The sequence below is a fragment of the Schistocerca nitens genome, chromosome 5 (genome assembly GCF_023898315.1).
Source record: "Schistocerca nitens isolate TAMUIC-IGC-003100 chromosome 5, iqSchNite1.1, whole genome shotgun sequence".
NCBI lineage: Eukaryota > Metazoa > Arthropoda > Insecta > Orthoptera > Acrididae > Schistocerca > Schistocerca nitens.
In genome coordinates, this window is record NC_064618.1 from 740,991,607 (window position 1) to 741,013,641 (window position 22,035).

Sequence of the window (22,035 nt, forward strand, 5' to 3'; positions counted from 1 at the left end):
CTACTTCTCCTTTGAAGGCATCAACTAGAAATAAATTTGTGGTACAGCATGGGTGTCAGCATGGCAACATCCTATGGGAAATGGGGAGGAATCCCATACCCCTCAGTTGTTTCAGATTCATTGATAGCATCTTCGTGATCTGGACCGAGGGTGAGGACACCCTACCCACAATCCTCCAGAACCTCAACACCTTCCCCCTCATTTGCTTTAGCTGGTCCTCCTCAATCCAACAACCCACCTTCCTTGATGTTGACCTCCACCTCAAACATGCTACCCACTCCATACTAAGAAGTCCATTCCACAAAGTAGATCTCCCATGCCTTATCTCTCTGCAACTCCCACATGCCCCCTCTCTGACCACAAAGGAGAACTCCTCCTGTCATGACTCACTACCACAAAGGTCTGGAGCACTTGAATGGCATTCTCTGCCAGAGTTTAGACTACCCTGTCATACCTTGAAATGAAGAACATCCTACCCACTCTTTTCCCCATCCCTCCCACAGTGGTATTCAATGCCCACCAAAACCACACAATATCCTTGCCCATCCCTACTCCGCCTCAGCTCCCATCCCCTTGCCTTGCCTCATGGCTCATATCCATATGGTAAACCTAAATGCACCATTTGTCCCATACATTCTTCCACTACCACCTATTGCAGTCCTGTCACAGGCATCTCCTATCCCATCAAAGACAGGGTTACCTGTGAAAGCAGTCATGTGATCTACAAACTAAGTTGCAACCATTGTACTACTTTATATGTGGGTGGGGCAACTAACAAGTTGTCTGTCTGCGTGAATGGCCACCCCTAAGCTGAGGCCAAGAGAAGTTGGGCCACCCAGTTGCTGAACTAGCTATCCAACATGATGTGCTTCACTTTAATATCTGCTTCACAGCCTGCACCAACTGGATCCTTCCTACCAACACTGGTTTTTCTGAAACTGTGCAGGTGGCATTTCTCTCCCTATGACACATCCTTCATTCTCACCCCCCCCCCCTCACCCCCCCCCCCCCGACCTCAACCTTCCCTAGTCCCTGTCCACAATCCCCTTCCCAGCTCCCACTCCAGCACTAAACACCCACCTACTAGTCTTTTCCACCTCTCCCAGCACAGCCTCCCGACTCTGCATCTAGCACCCCTATCTTGTGCCCACTATGTTCCTGCTTGCTCCGACAGCAAAACACAGATTCCTTCACTCCTACACTGCTATCTGTCCCCCTCCCCACCCTGAGCCACCTCCTTACACTCACAACCCATTCTGGATTCCTGCTCATGTCAGATGCAGGAGTAAGTCCTGGAAAGAAAAACTTACAAGTTTTCACCTCCTAAATACATGTGCTATATCACCATAAACCTGTCCATCACTGCCTTGAATCATGGGAAAGCATTATTCATTCAACCAAAGATCTATCTGAGCCAGCTCAGCAGACCAGACATTGATTAAGGTCAGCATGCTACAGTAATCTGCTAAACTACTTGTTGGTGTCTTCTGAAGAATTTCCACCCGGACAATAAGAGACAAGGTCAACACGGATCTCACTGAATAGATTTCACACAGGAATGGTTAGATCTAGGGCTGGAAGTATAAGGTAGAGCTTTCCATGGGAATCAGCAGTGTTTGAACATAGAAAAGAACAAACAGCAATGAATCTTCGCGTGGTGATTGTAACTTACATAAAATGGGAAAAGAACTGCAGGTATATATAAAAGAAAAAACATCTCCATGATAGTCATCAAAGATAGTAAAATACTTCTTGGTGACATAGAGAAGAAAGAGATATGAAAAGACTATTTGAGGAACCTCTTTTCAAATGAACGACCAGGTGTTGAGATTTCTAGGAATGATAATCTAACCCAACCTTCAATTACGAAAGAAGAAACTGAGAAAGCCATACTTAACTCAAAAACCAATAAAGTAGCAGGACCTGATGAAATTACAGTGTAACTCATTAAACTTCTCATTGGAGAAGATATCAGAGTCTTACACAGAGTCTTTGTAACAAAATATATGATACAAATCATTACTCTGCCCAACTACTATTATCAACTTACCAAAAAGGAAGAGAGTGAGAAAATGTGAAAATCATAGACTCATTAGAATTATGAGCCATTTGTTGAAAAGATATCTGAAAGCCATCCCTCAAAGGTTATAGGAAAAATTTGATGAGGAATTAATTGGTGAGACATAGTTTGGATTTAGGAAATGTGTATAGATACAAGAGAAGCAATAGTTGCACTACAATTTCTAGAGCAAAACTGCCGTGATCAGGATAAAAGTGGAGGCTTTCATTTTATTTATTTTGAAAAAGCCTTTGGTAAAGTACAACATCGTGTTTTTACAGAAAATCTCAAGAGAGTAGATATAGATCAGAAAGACATCCATTGTGTAGAGAATTTATATTGGAATCATAGAGCACATGTTAAGTTTGATAATGAGGTCACCAACTTGTTAATACCTGTAGAGAAGTCTGACAAGTATGCAGCCTGATACCGCCACTATTCAATTTGTATTCTGAGAGTATTTTTGAAGAAGCACTTGGTGGTGTAGAAAAAGGCTTAAAGGTTAACGGAGTCTTCATCAACGACATTCACTATGCTATGCTAATTTAGGAGATCTTCAACAACATGTCAACATAGTTGGAGTTTACAGCAGTAAGATAGGTCTGAATATGAATGTCAAAAAGATACATTTTATGACTGTCACGCGACAGCCTGACCTTTTTGCGAATGTATTGGGTGGTTATAATTAAACTTTCACTACTCGAGAGGGCTTCCATGAAAAGCAAGTGGTCATAATGCAATGAAAATTTGTGGAAACATGTGTAAGAACATACGGAAGAGAAATAGTGAATAAACCATTGAAAGAAACATTTTAATATCCATAAGAGAGGATAAAAATTTTTAATTGCAGATCATGTTTACATTCCAACTTTCAAACATTGCTCAATGTGATAACAGCCTGGAACTGCACTATAGGTTGCTCTACTGAGGCTGAAACATCTCAGGTGGAATATTGGTTATCTTTCTTGCTATGATCATTTTCAACACACAACATGTGTTAGTGTCTTGTTGATAAAACCTGTTCTCCTGTTAACCCCACCCCTAGAAATCACAAGGGTTCAAATCTAGTGATCTTTGTGGCCACACAGTTTTTAATCATCAGCCAATGATTCAGTTTTCTCAAAACATGCTATAGATTAACTGAGTGACCTCACGAGCATTGTGAGCTGGAGCTCCATCACTCATCAAAACATCTGAGTCAAAAGCACCTACCTCCTCTGGAGCAGGGATCACATGTTGATGAAGCAGATCACAGTAGTGTGTGCTGTTCAAGCTGCATGTCCTCAGTCCTTGGATCTGAATTCCTCAAAGAAAAATGGACCAATCATGAACTGTGCTGTGAATTCACACCACACAGTGACATGGTCACTATGCAGGAGAACTTCATGAATGTTAATTGGTAGTGCTGATTCCCAAATGCAACAGTCCTGACTGTTGAATGCCGCAATGAGGATAAAGTGTGCTTCATCATTCCACAAAATGTTCCTAGGCCATTTGTCATCAACTTCAACTCTTGCAAGAACCATAAGAGCAAAGTCTACTCAAATGTCTGTGTCACGTGGCACAAGGTGGTGAGTAGGGGCGAAGTTTGTAAGGATATGATTTCACTATTGTTCACTCACTTTTCGACTGGTAGATCATGGAATGTTCAGCTGTTGTGTCACAGCTCGTACACTGCTTTAAGATCACGCATTGCGTCCGGCAATCTCAACCAAGGCAACAGTAACTCCTACAATAATTTGTGGTGCAGTTGGCCATCAGCCTCCTCCAGGAGCAATTTCCAAATCACCTGTTAATTCAAATGACCAAATCATGTTCTTCAGTCTCTCCATATTTCTTTACTATGTTGATACTCGTAAAGATCAGCAGCACTAATGCCAGTGTAGTGTCTTTCAGTGTGGCTTTGTGAAGATTGGAGAACAGTCATAGAGGTAAAACGTCACGTAGAGAATGCTCATAATGCCTTCATAAAATTTAAGAAAATTCTCACAAGTACAGACATAGGCCTAAAACTTTGAGGTTGATTTGTAAGAAGCTGTATCTGATCTGTATTTTTACATGCTTCTGAAGGATGAACGCTAAATATAACAACAGTAAGGAAGATAGAAGCCTTTGAAATGTGGATTTACCACAGAATGCCTAAGATACCATGGACAGCAAGAGTAAATAACAACAAAGTATTGCAGGGAATACACAAACAGCAAGAAATATTAACAATATTCAAAAGAAGAAAAACATCATACCTGGCACATATATTACAAAACTCCAAATAAATGCTCCTACAGTGGATAACAGAAGGAGAGATTGAGGGAAGAAGATGAATATCCTGGTTAGAGAATATAAAGCAGTGTACAATTTTACAAAATGCAAATCAACTATTACACACTGTGTTTCTTAGAATAAAGATGCATTGTGTGGTTGCCAATATCCATTAGTGGATAAGAAGAAGAAGAAGAAGAAGAAGAAGAAGTCCAATAATATGCTCATTTGAAGACCTGCTGCTAGCAATGCCAAATATTGTTGACATAGCTAACTTCATGTTGAAAAGAATATAGTTATATAAATATATACAATATTTCATTATGTCTTTCCATTATTGCTTGCAAGCGATGTAATATGTTTCACTTCTACGTGTGCTGTATGTACTTACAGTTTCATAGTATGTAATGAATATGTATAGCTTTCGTGGTACTTCTGAACTTTTCATCCTGTGATCTCTGTTATTGCAGTTATAAATACTCTTCCCATTATTAGTCACTATATATTTGTACATTAGAAACTTTGAAAACTTTGTCTCTGTTTTCTAAATATTTCTTTATATTTGCAGTCTCTGTCTTGCAAATATTTCTGTATACCTGTAGTCACAACTGAAACAAGTAATATCTAGGTCATAACATTTGCAGCTGTAGTATATTTAATTTGACCCAATACCTTCATGGATTTGGAACAATATTCTGTGTACGAAATGATTTTCTATTCACAAAAACATCTTTTGAAGGAGTTGATGAAACATTATGCTATCTGTGAAATACAAACGGTTCAACTTGTCACTAATTAGCTGTAATTCACTAACTAATGACAAAGGCGATGGAGTGAAGAATAAATTCCATGAAAACTTGTTGACAATTCTGCAGATTGAATCTTATGCACAAGTCTGGTCTGCTTCTCTTTCAGTTGCTGGAATGACCCAAGAATGACCTCAAAGCCCATACAACAGCCATCATTTGTACCAACGTGCGCCACCGTCTGCAGTTGGTTGCACCTTGTTCCTCATTGGCTGCTGGAATAGCTTCTTCAACATGTTAACTGAGGCCCCCAGGCATATGCACTGAGTGCACCGGTATCCTTTCCTGTCCTTTGCTGCCATTTCCCTAAGGGGTAGCATCATTCGCCATACATTTGAACTGCTGATGATTAATAGACTCCTACCCTTTTGCATTTGCCTCCTCTTGACATTAGACAAAACTTGTTTCCCCAAAACAGGAGAAGTGAGTCTCACTGGCTCAGTTCCAGTTTCAGTGAGAGACAGCACCTCAAACTTATTGGTTAATGTGTTGGTACAACAACCTGAGTCCTCCTTGGTCCACACCCACCGTGTACAGGATGCTTAGATCTACCATTGACATGGCATTCACACTCACATAGACAAGTGGTGACATCCTGAACTTTCTGCAGAGGATAGAACATCCGCTGGAGAGGACAGTACTTGAGGGACCTCTGGTACAGGTAACACAGGTACACGAGTCTCAGGAGCTCTTTCAACACATTGATTCACAGGAGCTGCCAATTGTTTGGTAGTAGTCAGTGTGATTTCCAGTTGCTTACGAATGTCAGCTGATTCATCCCATGTTCAAGAACAGCATTCACAATGGGGCTGCATTTTGGCTAGTGCAGTGTATTACAAGACAGTGAACAAGTAACTTTAAATTAAGACCACTGATTATATTTTAATCTGTTGAGTTAAAAAGTTACTAATTCCCAATAAGAATTGAGACAAATATACAAAACAAGATTTCTGTTAAGGCAGTACAAAAACCTGTGGTAAAAATTACTGGTTTTCTAAAATGTTTTGAGGTTAATTACAGTTTTTAGCAAATTTGAAAACAGAGTTAATTTACAATAAATGCAAATAATATGTAGGGCTACTTCTCTTTATGGGAAAACTAGATGTAACACGATACATTAGTTAGAATATCTGCTACAGTAACCAAATCACAAACACTAATTTATTACAGATTGCTTGTTGATTATGCAAAGGACAATGGTAGCTTCCAAATATTCTAAAAAATGGATGTTTATTTGTGTTGATATACAATTTGCTACAAAATAAATTATGTATCCAAAACACTTGTACTGGTAACTTACAAAAATATAGTTTTTTTAAGTGTCCAAAAATTCTCAAAAATAACCTATGTTTCATGTAATTTTACAGTGAAACTAGAGAACTATTGTTTTATGGACTAAAATATCAAAACATGATGTCAGTGTAGTAATAGGGAATTTTAATGAAAAAATAGGAAAAGAGGATGTTTTCAAACCTACTATTGGAAATGAAAGTTTACATGAGGAAGCCAATGACAGTGCCATTGGGGTGTATCAATGGGCATGATTATTACCAGTACTACCTTCCATCATAAAAGTGTGGATAAATAAAACTGGAATTTGAGTGATAGACCAGTAAATCAAGTAGACCCTGATATCATAAATAACAGACACAGAAAGGCAGGTAGAGATGTATTATCCTTCTGAGGAGTGGATCTGCGATCAGACTGCAATCTAGTAAAAAATACAATGAAAATTAGGTTGAAGGCAGCACTTAAATGAAAATGAGACTTGGAACATGTAACAGTTTTCTTGCTGTGTTTACTGCATGGTTATCTCTTACAGTTTGACAACAGTTAGGTAACTGTTGTTTTGTTCACTTTGTTGTAATTTACTGCTTTTGACTGGCTTTCACATCAACACATATGACATCTTCCCCTTCCTCCTTCAGCTTGCTTTGCAGCAAATTTTTGCTTGATATTCCGTCCCAGAATACCTCCCATGTCTGAAATCACACACTTCTGGAGTCCTCTAATATTTGTAGCCCTTTCTTCAATGTATAGTTTCATGAGTAGTAGTCCCAGTTATGTTGCTTATTAGATTTTCTCTTATTCCCACTTGGAATGTATAACTATTTAATGCTGCTATGTCCACAACAGCATAGAAAATAGATAGTGGCCAACTTCTTGTAGTTCTCTTAGTTGAAAATTTACTCACTGATTGATTGCGTGAATGCCTTTTTTCCATGGGAGATACAAGAAACAATTGTGATTGTGATATTTCCAGCACTAGACACACAGAAAGTGAATTTACTGGAATATACTTCTCTTCTTGAGACGTCTTTTAGTTCTTGAGGTATCTGCTCACCATTAGCTTGTAATATTCTCATGGGAGTTACCTTGCCTAAGTCCTCCACAAATCTTCAGCCAGATCAACTGAAGTGTAATATCCATCTGTGGTGACATTGCGACATGAATTTTGTATAGGAACAACCAAGCAGTTCACTATGGCTGCGGCCGTGCGGTTAAAGGCGCTGCAGTCTGGAACCGCAAGACCGCTACGGTCGCAGGTTCGAATCCTGCCTCGGGCATGGATGTTTGTGATGTCCTTAGGTTAGTTAGGTTTAACTAGTTCTAAGTTCTAGGGGACTAATGACCTCAGCAGTTGAGTCCCATAGTGCTCAGAGCCATTTGAGCCACTATGGCTGCAACTGAATTGGATTGTTGTGCTTACGCTCTATACTGAGAACATAACTGGTTTTAGAGCCTGTGAGCATCCATGTAAGTATACCATACTTTCCAGGTGTTTTCTTCACAAAGACCTTGAAGATACACCTGCCATGGAACAATGACAACATTTCATCAGTAACAGTGTACATCCCAGCAGAATTATGTTTTGGCAATAATTCACTAATTTTATCAAATACTTCTTGTATTGCAGAAAACTTGTCATGTTTCCTGCACTCATTTCATGTCTCTCTATTATCACATCTCACTATTTTAATAAGATGACAGAATCTAATTTTATGCATACTAGCATTATAAAAAAACATTTCTGGAATTTTGGATGATACATCGGGAATAGGTGACTTACTATCACCCTCCTTCCCCATAATAATAACTAATCCTATATATGCCATGAATTCAAGTCTGTCTTTTAAGGCTAAAATCTGTCTCAATGCTTCTTCATTGGCATGCTTTATTATGATGTTAATAATTTCTTAAGAAAAACCTCTTCAAATGATTCTCTTATTGTTCTTATTTTACCTCCATTTCTTATGTCTTCTCGCTCTTTCAATATGTTTTGTGCTACTTGCCTTGTGATATGGGGGGGTTTATATGTAAGAACTTTTCCAGTGATTGTAAAATACTTCTCACAGACCTCACCAGCTGTCAGCATCTGCTGCAAGACCCAGAGTCCATCTTCAGAGTCTGTCTGCACTGTCCACATTCTTGCACACAATTCATTCCTCTTCAGTTTCACTCATCACTATAACCAAATTCAATTTCAGAATCTGTAGATTCTTCTACGGTATCTAATACTTCTCTTTCAGTAAGAGAGCGACAATACATCAATCACAGTTGTCTCGAACACTGGACAAAGTGGCACTGAATAAGAAGGAACTCAAAACAATCAGAAACCAACGAGAAATGAATCATTTTTAAGATCATTGTTGCTACCCACACAGAGAAATTTAATGCCAAGAGGGTCTACACTGCCGAAATGTTATAATTTATGAAATAAGACATTCATTGTCAAGTCACATCTACTATTAAGGTGGTAGACTTTATGACGACTGCCATTAGACTTAAATTAACAGATTAAGTTTAGCTGAAAAAAGTTATATATGTATAAAACCTGGTAGAGGAAATAATAAAAAACAATAAATATTTTTATCAGACTTTTAAAATATGAAATGCCAATCTAAATTACAGTATCTATATAAGATGGGCTCAAAGTACCCCCACCTCCTCCTCCTGGTGCTGTGAGGGTTAATACGAGGATAATCCCAAAAGTACGGTCTTCTATTTTTTTATGAGTACATAGACCTGTTTATTTCTACATCGGTTTACAGTTTGAACATTTAGCTATTTTTCGACATAATCACCATTTCTTTCGATGCATTTTTGTAGACGCTGTGGCAGTTTTTGTATGCCCATGTCATACCAGCTTGCCACCATGCTGTTCAGAAAGTTATGAACCTCTTCTTTCACTTCGTCATCGGAGCTGAATCACTTTCTGGCTAAATGTTCTTTTAACCTAGGGAACAGGTGATAGTCACTGGGCGCCAAGTCAGGAGTATAGGGTGGGTGAGTGATTATGTTCTGCTGAAACTGTTGCAGGAGAGCAAGGGTTTGTGGAGTGATGTGTGGGCGACCGTTGTCATGGAGAATGTGTACGCCCTTGCTCAACATTCCTCTTCTCCGTTTTTGAATTGCGCGTTTGAGTTTTTTCAGAGTCTCACAGTACCTGTCAGCATTAATTGTGGCCCCAGTGGGCATAAAGCCAACCAACAATACCCCTTTCCAATCCCAAAAAACGGTTGCCATGACTTTACCGGCAGACTGTGTTTGTTTGAATTTCCACGGCTTTGGCGAAGAAGGATGCTGCCACTGGTGTGATTGTTGTTTGGTCTCAGGTGTAAAGTGGTATGCCCAGGTTTCGTCGCCTGTGATAATTGAGTCCAGAAAGTTGTCCTGTTCGGCTGCAAGGTTGTGAAGAAATGCGCAGGAAGCATCAACTTACAGCATGTGGTCCTCAGTCAGCATGCGTGGCACCCATCTTGCTCACATCTTCCGGTAGTTCAGTGTTTCCGTTAAAATTCTGTGAGCGGTGCTTCTGGAAACATCAGGAACCAACATGCAGAGATCATCCAGGATGATCCACCGACCTTCACGCATGCTTTGCTCAATCTTCAAAACTGTCTCCTCAGAAAGTGACAGTCTCCGGCTCCTTTGTTCATCGTGAATTTTGGTCCGACCAGTTGCAAACTCTCTACACCACTTACAAACATTTTTGACATCCATGCACAACTCACCATACACTTCCGTCAATTGGCAATGGATTTCAATCTGCACAGTGCCCTTTGCGTTCGAAAACTGAATAACTGCACGCAATTTGCATTTGGCGGTAACATACAATGGGAGCTCCATTCTCAATGGCTGCCAAGCCAAGACTGAGCACCTCAGCGTGGCGTGCGCATATTTACACACGGCGCATGAAACATTCTTCATAACAGTGTGACCAACTGCCACACCAACAGAGTTCTGTGCTTATAAAAAAATAGGAGACCTTACTTTTGGGATTACCCTCATAAATAGCCCTAGTGGCAAAAAGAGATAGACATCTCACTCCTAGGCAGATCACTGCAGACCTTGCAACTGCTACCGATACAAGTGTCTCTTGCCAGAACCATTTGTCAGTGATAAAATCAGGCTTGTTTGTATGCTCAGAAGCCTGTTAAATGCACCCTACTTCAACAACGCCATCGTCAAGAAAGAGTTTGATGGTGTAGGAGCACATTATTTGGGATCAGCAACAGTGGTCTTGAATGATATTCTCTGATGAACCCTGCTTCACTGTGCCAGGTGATTCTGGCAACCTGTTAGTGTAGAGAGAGAGAGGGGGGGGGGGGGGACACATTACACACCACACAATGTTCGTGAAGTCATCGGTATTGCATAAGCATTATGGTGTGTGCAGGCATTGTACACAATGGCCAAACACCTCTGCGTATCTTTGCATGCTGCACCATAACAGCACAGTGGTATTGCAGGGAGGTTATTCTGGATCAAGTCCATTTGTTTTGGGGTGCAGTAGGTCACAACTTTCTGTTTATAGATGACAATGCCCACCCACACAGGACCACTGAGCTGTTGGAGACACTGGAAAGTGAAGACATTGAACGCATGGAAACCCTATAGAAAATGCCTTGGATGCTCTTGGCAGATGTGTTTCTCAAAGGACACCCCTTTCCAAACCATGCAAGAACTGAAAACTGTCTTGAAACAGGAGTGAGAGAATATCCCTCAAGGACTCCTCAACAGTTTGATAGCCAGCATGAGTAACAGATGCAAAATGTGCATTAGTGCCCAAGGAAGGCACATTCCTTACTGAGAGTCTGGTATCTACCTTTATGTTGGGAGTCTGACATGGGTCAGACATTAAAGTTATTTATGTCTGTTATCCTGCTTTCTCATGTGGTGAAATCTGTACCAATTTTTTATTATAAATGTACCAGTCCACCTCTATTATATATGTACTGTTTCATGTAGCCAATCATTGCCTGCGATTATTCTTGTCCAGCAATGCAACGGTGTCCCTTTTCCTTAGCAGTTGTTAAGCAGTGTATTTCTAATGATGTGAATTGACATATTTATTGAATGTAAATTCCTGTTCATTTGTGAAAACATTGCTTCAGTCTAGAATGCTGTGTCAGTAATACTTTAGTTTCTTACAGCGCTTTGTGACTGAAATACGAATAATAATGTTAATATTTACAGTCTGTAATTGGTGGAACAGAGAAAGGCTGTTCTGATGGCACCTTTACAGAAGCCCGATTCAACGGCCCTCAAGGATTGGCATTTCAAAGCTGTAAACTTCTGTTTGTTGCAGATACAGAAAACCACTGCATCAGAAAAGTGAGTAGAAAATCCAACTATATATATCCACAGCTTGAAAGAGTGATGAATGACTTAATCTGTGCAACCAGTTTCAATCATAAGAGGTCATTATCAGGCAACTGTGCCTTTTTGTTTGTATTACTAAGATGCCTGATGGTTAAGTGTTAAATTGAAAGTGGTTGCATAAATAGGTTAATTCAGCATAGTAGCTGATAGTGTCTCGATATGACTTTCACTATGTTTTTTGTGTTTTATGATTTTTGATGTTTTCACCAGGATAATTAACACTCATGTACGGGAAAGTATCATCTCTTTCTTTACTAACAAAGGAAAAAGAGCAAGAGAACATACATCACCTGAATACACGAATTCAATTTAATAAATGGGATAATTAACTCTTGTATATGGGAAAGTATCATCTCTTTCTTTACTAATGAAGGAAAAGAACAAGAGAACACACATCATCTGAATTCACGAATTCAATTTAGTAAATAGTAATATAATAATAATAAAGATGGGTGAAGTAAATCTGTCATCAGCCTGAAGATTGGTTCGAATTCCGCTGTGCTTTATTAAGCACAGTCCTGTCGGAAGTGGTATGCCCTTGCTTGTCTTCCTAGAATCTTTGAGTTGCCTTACTCGAACAGTTATAGGGGGACATATAGCTTAACGTGGACTCTGAACCATGATACAACTCAGCATTTTTCAAATTAAATAACATTGAGAGAGGTGAAAAAAGCAATAAGTGACACATAAAAATCTTACGGCTGGCCAGCGATCAAATCCCAGACAATTGGGTTTATTGCACTGAGCCACCAAGCTGGATGATAAAGAATGAGAATGATCTTTTTATCTACATTCTTTTCATGCATTAGGGGACATCCATTAACTATGTAAGCTCAAAATGGGGATGGAGGGGAGGGTTCTAGCAAAATCTCACCAAATCTCATTTAAGGTGGGGGGGGGGGGGGGCTCTCAATGAAAATCTCATGTCAGCTTCTTAATGCAGAGAATATACATTAATGTTTTGTTGTGTATAATTAATAATGAGCATAGGAGTTATTAAAGTACCCACCAATACTTATGGCCTCTCTGAATTGAACTGAATGTTATACATGTGTGGTTGATTTGAAACAAGTGCTGCACAAGTATTAGATTTCATTTGGGGAGTTCTCTGCTGTGCCGGTCGAAATCACTGTATGTCAATCAGTCGGTCATTCGTGCTATCCTGCAAAGCATGTAAAGCTTCTGTTATTGTGTTCAACATGAATTTGCATAAAAACTTTTACAATACATATGTTAAGCGACATGCAGGCAAGTCAACGCATATATGTGAGCAAGAAGTTAATAATTTGTGGAAGAAAACCAAGCTGAAGTTCATTGACAAGAATTCTCTTAGCGATCACATAAATCAAAAGATTCATAAACTACATAATCATATGGCTCAAACGAAGGTATGAACAATGTTTTGTTTCATCTGCAAAGTAAACAAAGGTTCAGTGAAATTAAATTTATATAATATACCAACATAAGGCCATTTCTTTAGGGATCTATCAAAATGGTTAATATTATTTTCATGTAGCCTTCTTGTCCATCTTTTGTGTCTGTACATCCTTATACTACCAAGTGTTGACATACTTCAAGTGTTTTTAATCATGTTTTAAAAAATACTGTTTAATACATTTTATAAATACAACATGGTTTTATTTCAGCATTTTAATCAGTGTTTTAAAAAAATAAAAAAGAACTCATTTTTACCTGACTATGGGCTAAATCTCACATGAGGGGGATGGGATGGGAAGGGAGGGTGGTGGTCCTTCCACATCTCACCAAATGTTTCCAAGGGGGAGGGGGGATCCAAAGAAGAAAGAAGGAAACCCCCTCATGTAATTTAATGCGCATCCCCTTACCGGGGGTGAGTTGTTTGGAAAACCTGGCAAAGCATGAATTTTCAGGGTAAATGAGTTACCTAGAAAATTCAGGGAAATCTCAGAGAGGGACTGTAAAGAGAGTTGACTTTTTGTTGACAGAAAGAAATGTGCTAAGTATTTTTTATCACAAATTACTTTGAGATTATGCTGTGGAAATAGTTGTTTTTGAAGCTGTGTAAGGAAAGGGGGAAGAAATGTATTGAACTGATATAATGTTTTTTGCTCGATGAATCCTCAAGTTCCAGGTCTTGTAACTGTGAATTCGTCATTGGCCCAAAGCAAGGTAAATTTTTTCAGGTTTTAAAAAAAATTGAAACACAGATCCATATTTGAACACACATTTTGTAGATCAACAATGAATATTCATGCTTCAGTTCCATCTTTATTAGATTGGTGCATAAGTTTGCACCATATTTGTTTTACATGTTGGTCTTCCATTTGCTATGGGTTTATTTATTGACTGTCTTTTTTTATTTGTAGTACACTGTTCGTATTTGATTTTCATATTTTCATTTTGCCATTAGGATATAGTGAGTGGAGCTATGGACATTAGAAAGTGGAGTGCCAAGTGGAGAAATCAGAACTCCAACTCATTCTTCTGTGTGAGTTCAGTAGAGGGGTGACAGCAGCGGAGGCAGCCAGAAACATTTGCGTCACATATGTGGTTAATGTCATAGGGAAGAGCACAGCAAGAAAATGATTTTCTCATTTTAAAGAGGATTGTTTTGATGTTAGTGACCATCCACGTTCAAGAAGACCTTTGGAGTTTGATGAAGATCACTTAAATGCATTAATCCACAATTATCCATGTCATTGTACTTGAGAATTGGCAAATATGATGAACTGTGTGACGTTTGCATGCAGTGAGGAAGGTTCAAAAACTAGACATATAGGTACCAAATGCTGTAAGCGAAAATCACACAAATCAGCTGGTGGCCATATGTGCATTTCTGTGCTGGCTTGTCATCAGTTGGCTTGTGAACAACACCAACCATTCCTATCCCGTATCATTATTTGTGATGAGAAAGGGTATCTTTATGGTAACACAAGAAAAAGACAGGAATGATTGAGCCCAAACAAAGTTGCCATTCCTTGTACAAAGGCCTTGCGCATCCATAAAAGATAATGTTACGCATGCGGTGGAACAGTGACGGTGTGTTGTACTATGAATTGCTTCCCCAATGTGCAGCCATCATGCTGACATTTATTGTCAACAGCTGATATGTCTTGCAGATGCACTTTGAGAACAATGACCAGAAAGACTGCGTGAAGTGATACTGCTCCATGATAATGTCTGCCTACATTCTGCTAGACTGACAAAAAAACACTGTACAGGAGTTGAGTTGGGAAGTTATTCCACACCCACCTCATTCACATAATATTGCGCCCTTAGATTTTTGCCTTTTCTGCTCTCAATCGAAGAACCTTCAAGGAACTTCCTTTCTGGATGAAAATGCACTCCTAACATGGCTTGATGAGTTCTTCCCCTCAAAACCAAATGATTTTTGCTGTCACAGAATCAAAAGGTTACCCCAGTGTTGGCAGACTTGTAAATAGTGAAGGAGAATATATTATTGATGATTAAATTCACAGTCAGGTGTATTGTTGTGTTTATTAAACTCAGGCAGAAACACTTCTAATTTATCCACCAGCCCAATACTAAGTTCAGTCATATTAGTACTTTTCTGTCTTTCTCACAATGTCATGCTTCAAATTACAAATGACTACAGTTTGAAGAGAGTCTGATTTTAAACATGATGCATCTTTGCTACCAAAATCTGTTGATGTCACATTCCACTGACAAGGTTTCAAAGCATCTTCCTACAAAGACTTCTCATGTACTTGAGGTTATCACACAGTGACATGGCATGGCACAGGGGTGGTAAAACCTTGTAACTGATAGAATAGTTGCTATAATTCTAAATTGTAGCTGAACTAATAAGTCATGTGGCAGCTCATTTAATTTCATTTATGGCCAGAAAAGGTTGTTGTTGTTGTGGTCTTCAGTCCTGAGACTGGTTTGATGCAGCTCTCGTAAAGCTGCATGCCCTAGGGAAAAATTACGGCCGTAGTTTCCCCTTGCTTTCAGCCGTTCACAGTACCAGCACAGCAAGGCCGTTTTGGTTATGTTACAAGGCCAGATCAGTCAATCATCCTGACTGTTTCCCCTGCAACTACTGAAAAGGCTGCTGCCCCTCTTCAGGAACCACAAGTTTGTCTGGCCTCTCAACAGATACCCCTCCGTTGTGGTTGCACCTATGGTACGGCTATCTGTATCACTGAGGCACGCAAGCCTCCCCACCAACGGCAAGGTCCATGGTTCATGGGGGGGTAGTAAAGTAAAATAAAACCTAACATGCAACAAAACTGGATCCAGGAAAACTTGGCTTTATCTTCTTCTTCTTCTATAATAATAATAATAATAATAATAATAATAATAATAATGGAGGCCCGGGAAAAGAATAGGCCTCCGGTATGTTCTGCCAGTCGTAAAAGGCGACGAAAAGAACAAACCACTAATAGGGCTAACCCCCCTTTTAGTGTGATTAGTTGGTTCAGGACAGAACTAAAGAAGCCTCGGACAAGCGCCGTCATGGTCGGGGACGACGCTTGAACCCTATGCGGTAACGACACTGCTAGCCAACTGGAAAATGATTTAAATCCAAATAGAGGTGTTTTGCAGGATATGCTTCCTGCAACCACCCTAGAAGGAAAACAAAGACAGAGGATGAGATGGTCAGATGAAGTTAATCGACACCTCATGTTCTGTTATTACCAAGCAACAAACCTAGGAACCAACACAACTGGATACAGATCACAAGTATACACAACATTTATTACCAGATACCCAGAATTAAAATTTTTAACAGAACAACGACTAGCTGATCAGATCCGTGTAATAATAAAAAATAACAGGATACCCCAGTCAGAATTGGAAAACATCAAACAACAAGTACAACAAATACTGGAACAAAATAATGTGCTATCAGAAGAAGAAGAAAATACAGTAATGGACTCAAACATCCCAGAGCAAACAAACAAAGAACACCACGCATCAATTAAACAATCAGAGGAAAATGAAATCTTAAGACAACCACCAGAACAAGCACAAATAGAACACAAAGTGACACACATGTTAGATATAGAAGAAAAATTTCAGCTGACATATATAGAATACAAAGACACAAATACAGACATTAGACCATTCTTGCGTAGACCACCAAATAACCCACAAGTCGAAACAACAATAAAAACTATCAACACAATCATACACAACAAAATAAATGAAAACACAATTATGGAAGAGTTACAACTACTGGTTTATATAGGAGCACTCACTACACTAAATATACACACTAGGCAGAGATCAGAACCAACCAACACACAGAAGAAACCCACAAAACCAGCATGGCAACACAGGCTACAGATCAGAATAGAAAAACTGAGAAAAGACATCGGGCAGCTAACACAATTTATAAGAAATGAAATGTCAGGGGGGGGGAGGGGGGGGGGGAACCGAAAAAGGTTAGGTAAAATCTCACAAGAAGAAGATAGTTAAATATACTCGTAAGAAACCTTGTAACAAACCATGGCTTACTAAGGGTATAAAAATATCTTGTAACCGGAAAAGGGAAATGTATCTGACAGCAAGAAAGAGTAGTGACCCAGAAACTATCAAAAATTATAAAAACTACTGTGTTATATTAAGAAAAGTTATTAAAAAATCCAGGAGTACGTGTATCTGAAATCAGCAACTCTGATAATAAAATTAAAACAATTTGGAATATTATTAAACGAGAAACAGGTCAACCAAGAGCAGAGGAAGACAGTATTACCATCAAATTGAATGAAAACTTTACGAACAAAAAGTCAGAAGTGGAAAATATTTTTAATAATCATTTTCTAAATGTTGTGGATATAGTAGGATCCAGGTGTTCATTAGAAGATGCTAGGCTGTTAATGGAAGAGGCCATAGCTATGCAATTTGATACAATTGAAATCTCACCCACTTCTCCCTCTGAAATTAGGAAAATAATAAACTTGCTTAAAAGCAAAAACTCACATGGAATTGATGGCATTTCCAGCAAAATACTAAAAGCTTGTTCTCAACAGATAAGTAAGATTCTCAGCCACCTGTGTAATAGCTCTCTGCAACAGGGCATTTTCCCTGATTGACTGAAATATGCTATTGTTATACCTTTGCATAAAAAGGGGGATAGATCTGATGTCAACAATTACCATCCAATCTCCCTTCTAACAGCTTTATCCAAAATTTTTTAGAAAGTAATGTATTCAAGAGTAGCTTCATATATCTGTAAAAATGAAGTACTAACAAAATGTCAGTTTGGTTTCCAGAAAGGTTTTTCAACAGAAAATGCCATATATGCTTTCACCAGTCAAATTTTGAATGATATGAATAACTGAACACCACCCATTGGGATTTTTTGTGATCTCTCAAAGGCTTTTGATTGTGTAAATCATGAAATTCTGCTAGACAAGCTCAAGTATTGTGGCATGAGTGGGACAGTGCACAAATGGTTTAATTCGTACCTAACTGGAAGAGTGCAGAAAGTTGAAATAAGTAGTTCTCATAACATGCAAAGATCAGCACATTCCTCAAACTGGGGAACTATCAAGAATGGGGTTCCACAAGGGTCAGTCTTGGGTCCTTTGTTGTTCTTATTATATATTAATGACTTGCCATTCTATATTCATGAAGAGGCAAAGTTAGTTCTCTTTGCTGATGATACAAGTATAGTAATCACACCTGACAAACAAGAATTAACTGGTGAAATTGTCAATACTGTCTTTCAGAAAATTACTAAGTGGTTCCTTGTAAACGGACTCTCACTGAATTTTGATAAGACACAGTACATACAGTTCCGTACAGTGAATGGTATGACGCCATTAATAAATATAGACCTTAATCAGAAGCATATAGCTAAGGTAGAATATTCCAAATTTTTAGGTGTGTCCATTGATGAGAGATTAAATTGGAAGAAACACATTGATGATCTGCTGAAACGTTTGAGTTCAGCTACTTATGCAATAAGGGTCATTGCAAATTTTGGTGATAAACATCTTAGTAAATTAGCTTATTACGCCTATTTTCACTCATTGCTTTCATATGGCATGATATTTTGGGGTAATTCATCACTGAGGAATAAAGTATTTATTGCACAAAAGCGTGTAATCAGAATAATAGCTGGAGTCCACCCAAGATCATCCTGCAGACATTTATTTAAGGATCTAGGGATATTCACAGTAGCTTCTCAGTATATATACTCTCTTATGAAATTTGTTACTAACAACCAAACCCAATTCAAAAGTAATAGCAGTGTGCATAACTACAATACTAGGAGAAAGGATGATCTTCACTATTCAAGATTAAATCTAACTTTGGCACAGAAAGGGGTGAATTATACTGGCACTAAAGTCTTTGGTCACTTACCAAATAGTATCAAACGTCTGACAGATAACCAACAAGTATTTAAGAAGAAATTAAAAGAATTTCTGAATGACAACTCCTTCTACTCCATAGAGGAATTTTTAGATATAAATTAAGAAAAAAAATAAATAAAAAAATAAAGAAAAATAAAAAACACAAAAAAAAATAAAGTTGTTATATTAACTTAAGTATGTTGTTAAATTAACCTAATTATGTCATGTATTGGAAAATTCGATGCGTTCCACATCATTACGAAATATCGTATTCATGATCCATGGAACTTGTATTAATCTAATCTAATCTAATCTAATTAGATGAAAAGAAGCAGAAATTACAAGCATTGGCCAAACGACTTAGAAGATACAAAAAAAGTGAAAATAGAAGGAAACAAAACCAAACATTCAACACAAACCAAAAGAAATTTTACCAGACAATAGATAACACACAGATTAAAATAGACAATCCACCAAACATAACAGACATGGAACACTTCTGGAGCAACATATGGTCAAACCCAGTACAACATAACAGGCATGCACGGTGGATACAAGCAGAAACACACACATACAAGATGATACCACAAATGCCTGAAGTGATAATTTTGCAACATGAAGTCACCCAGGCAATTAATTCTACTCACAATTGGAAAGCCCCTGGAAAAGATAAAATAGCAAATTTCTGGCTAAAGAAGTTCACCTCAACACATTCACATCTAACTAAATTATTTAACAGTTACATTGCAGACCCATACACATTCCCTGATACACTTACACAAGGAATAACTTATCTGAAATCTAAAGATCAAGCAGACACAGCAAACCCAGCTAAATATCACCCCATAACATGCCTACCAACAATATACAAAATATTAACTTCAGTCATTACACAGAAATTAATGACACATACAACACAGAACAAAATTATAAATGAAGAACAAAAAGGCTGTTGCAAAGGAGCACGAGGATGTAAAGAGCAACTGATAATAGATGCAGAGGTGGCATATCAAGCTAAAACTAAACAAAGGTCGCCACACTACGCATACATTGATTACCAAAAATCTTGTGATAGCGTACCCCACTCATGGTTACTACAAATATTGGAAATATACAAAGTAGATCCTAAATGGATACAGTTCCTAAACATAGTAATGAAAAATTGGAAAACCACACTTAATATCCAAACAAATTCAAATAATATCACATCACAGCCAATACAGATTAAGCGTGGAATATACCAAGGAGACTCATGAAGTCCTTTCTGGTTCCGCCTTGCTCTGAACCCACTATCCAACATGCTAAATAATACAAATTATGGATACAATATTACTGGAACATACCCACACAAAATCACACATTTGCTATACATGGATGATCTAAAACTACTGACAGCAGCAAATCAGCAACCCAACCAATTACTAAAGATAACAGAAGTATTCAGCAATGATATAAATATGGCTTTTGGAACACACAAATGTAAGAAAAATAGCATAGTCAAGGGAAAACACACTAAACAGGAAGATTACATGTTGGATAACCACAGCGACTGCATAGAAGCGAAGGAAAAAACATATGCCTATAAATATCTAGGATACAGACAAAAAATAAAAATAGATAATACAAATATTAAAGAAGAACTAAAAGAAAAATATAGACAAAGACTAACAAAAATTCTGAAAACAGAATTGACAGCAAGAAACAAGACAAAAGCTATAAATACTTACGCTATACCAATATTGACCTACTCATTTGGAGTAGTGAAATGGAGTAACACAGACCTAGAAGCACTCAATACACTTACACGATCACAATGCCACAAACATAGAGTACATAACATACATTCAGCAACAGAAAGATTCACATTAAGCAGAAAGGAAGGAGGAAGGGGATTTATCGAGATAAAAAACCTACATTATGGACAGGTAGACAATTTAAGAAAATTCTTTCTAGAACGAGCAGAAACTATCAAAATACACAAAGCAATCACTCATATAAATACATCGGCTACACCACTACAACTTCATAACCACCTCTACAACCCTTTAGATCACATAACATCAATAGATACGAAGAAAGTAAATTGGAAAAAGAAAACACTACATAGCAAGCACCCGTATCATCTAACACAGCCACACATCGATCAAGATGCATCCAACACATGGCTAAGAAAAGGCAATATATACAGTGAGACGTTAGGATTCATGATTGCAATACAGGATCAAACAATAAACACCAGATATTACAGCAGGCATATTATTAAAGATCCCAATACCACAACAGATAAATGCAGACTTTGCAAACAACAAATAGAAACAGTAGATCACATCACAAGCAGATGTACAATACTAGCAAATACAGAATACCCCAGAAGACATGACAATGTAGCAAAAATAATACATCAACAGCTTGCCTTACAACATAAACTTATAAAACAACACGTTCCCACATACAAGTATGCACCACAAAATGTACTGGAGAATGATGAATACAAATTATACTGGAACAGAACCATTATAACAGATAAAACAACACCACATAACAAACCTGACATCATACTCACCAATAAAAAGAAGAAATTAACACAACTAATCGAAATATCCATACCCAATACAACAAATATACAAAAGAAAACAGGAGAAAAAATTGAAAAATACATCCAACTGGCTGAGGAAGTCAAGGACATGTGGCATCAGGATAAAGTTGACATTATACCAATTATACTATCAACTACAGGAGTATACCACACAATATCCACCAGTACATCAATGCAATACAGCTACATCCAAACTTATATATACAACTACAGAAATCCGTAATTATTGATACATGTTCAATTACCCGAAAGTTCCCTAATGCAATATAACATATACCGTACAGTTAAAAGGAAGTCACACTTGATCAAGGTCCGCGTCACTTTCCGTTTTTGACCAGACAT

General features: G+C 38.1%; 1 protein-coding gene across 2 annotated transcripts in view; it reads left to right on the forward strand.

Annotated features, from left to right (window-relative positions):
• LOC126260146 (NHL repeat-containing protein 2) overlaps positions 1–22,035 on the forward strand; it is a 180,189-nt gene that overhangs the window by 55,385 nt on the left and 102,769 nt on the right. For both annotated transcript variants that reach the window (XR_007546610.1, XM_049957401.1), the window contains exon 5: positions 11,605–11,742. Coding sequence is in view for 1 of the 2 variants with exons in the window: in XM_049957401.1 (XP_049813358.1) it covers positions 11,605–11,742 (138 nt within the window). In the remaining variant the exon portion in view is untranslated. The remainder of the gene's footprint in view (positions 1–11,604; positions 11,743–22,035) is intronic.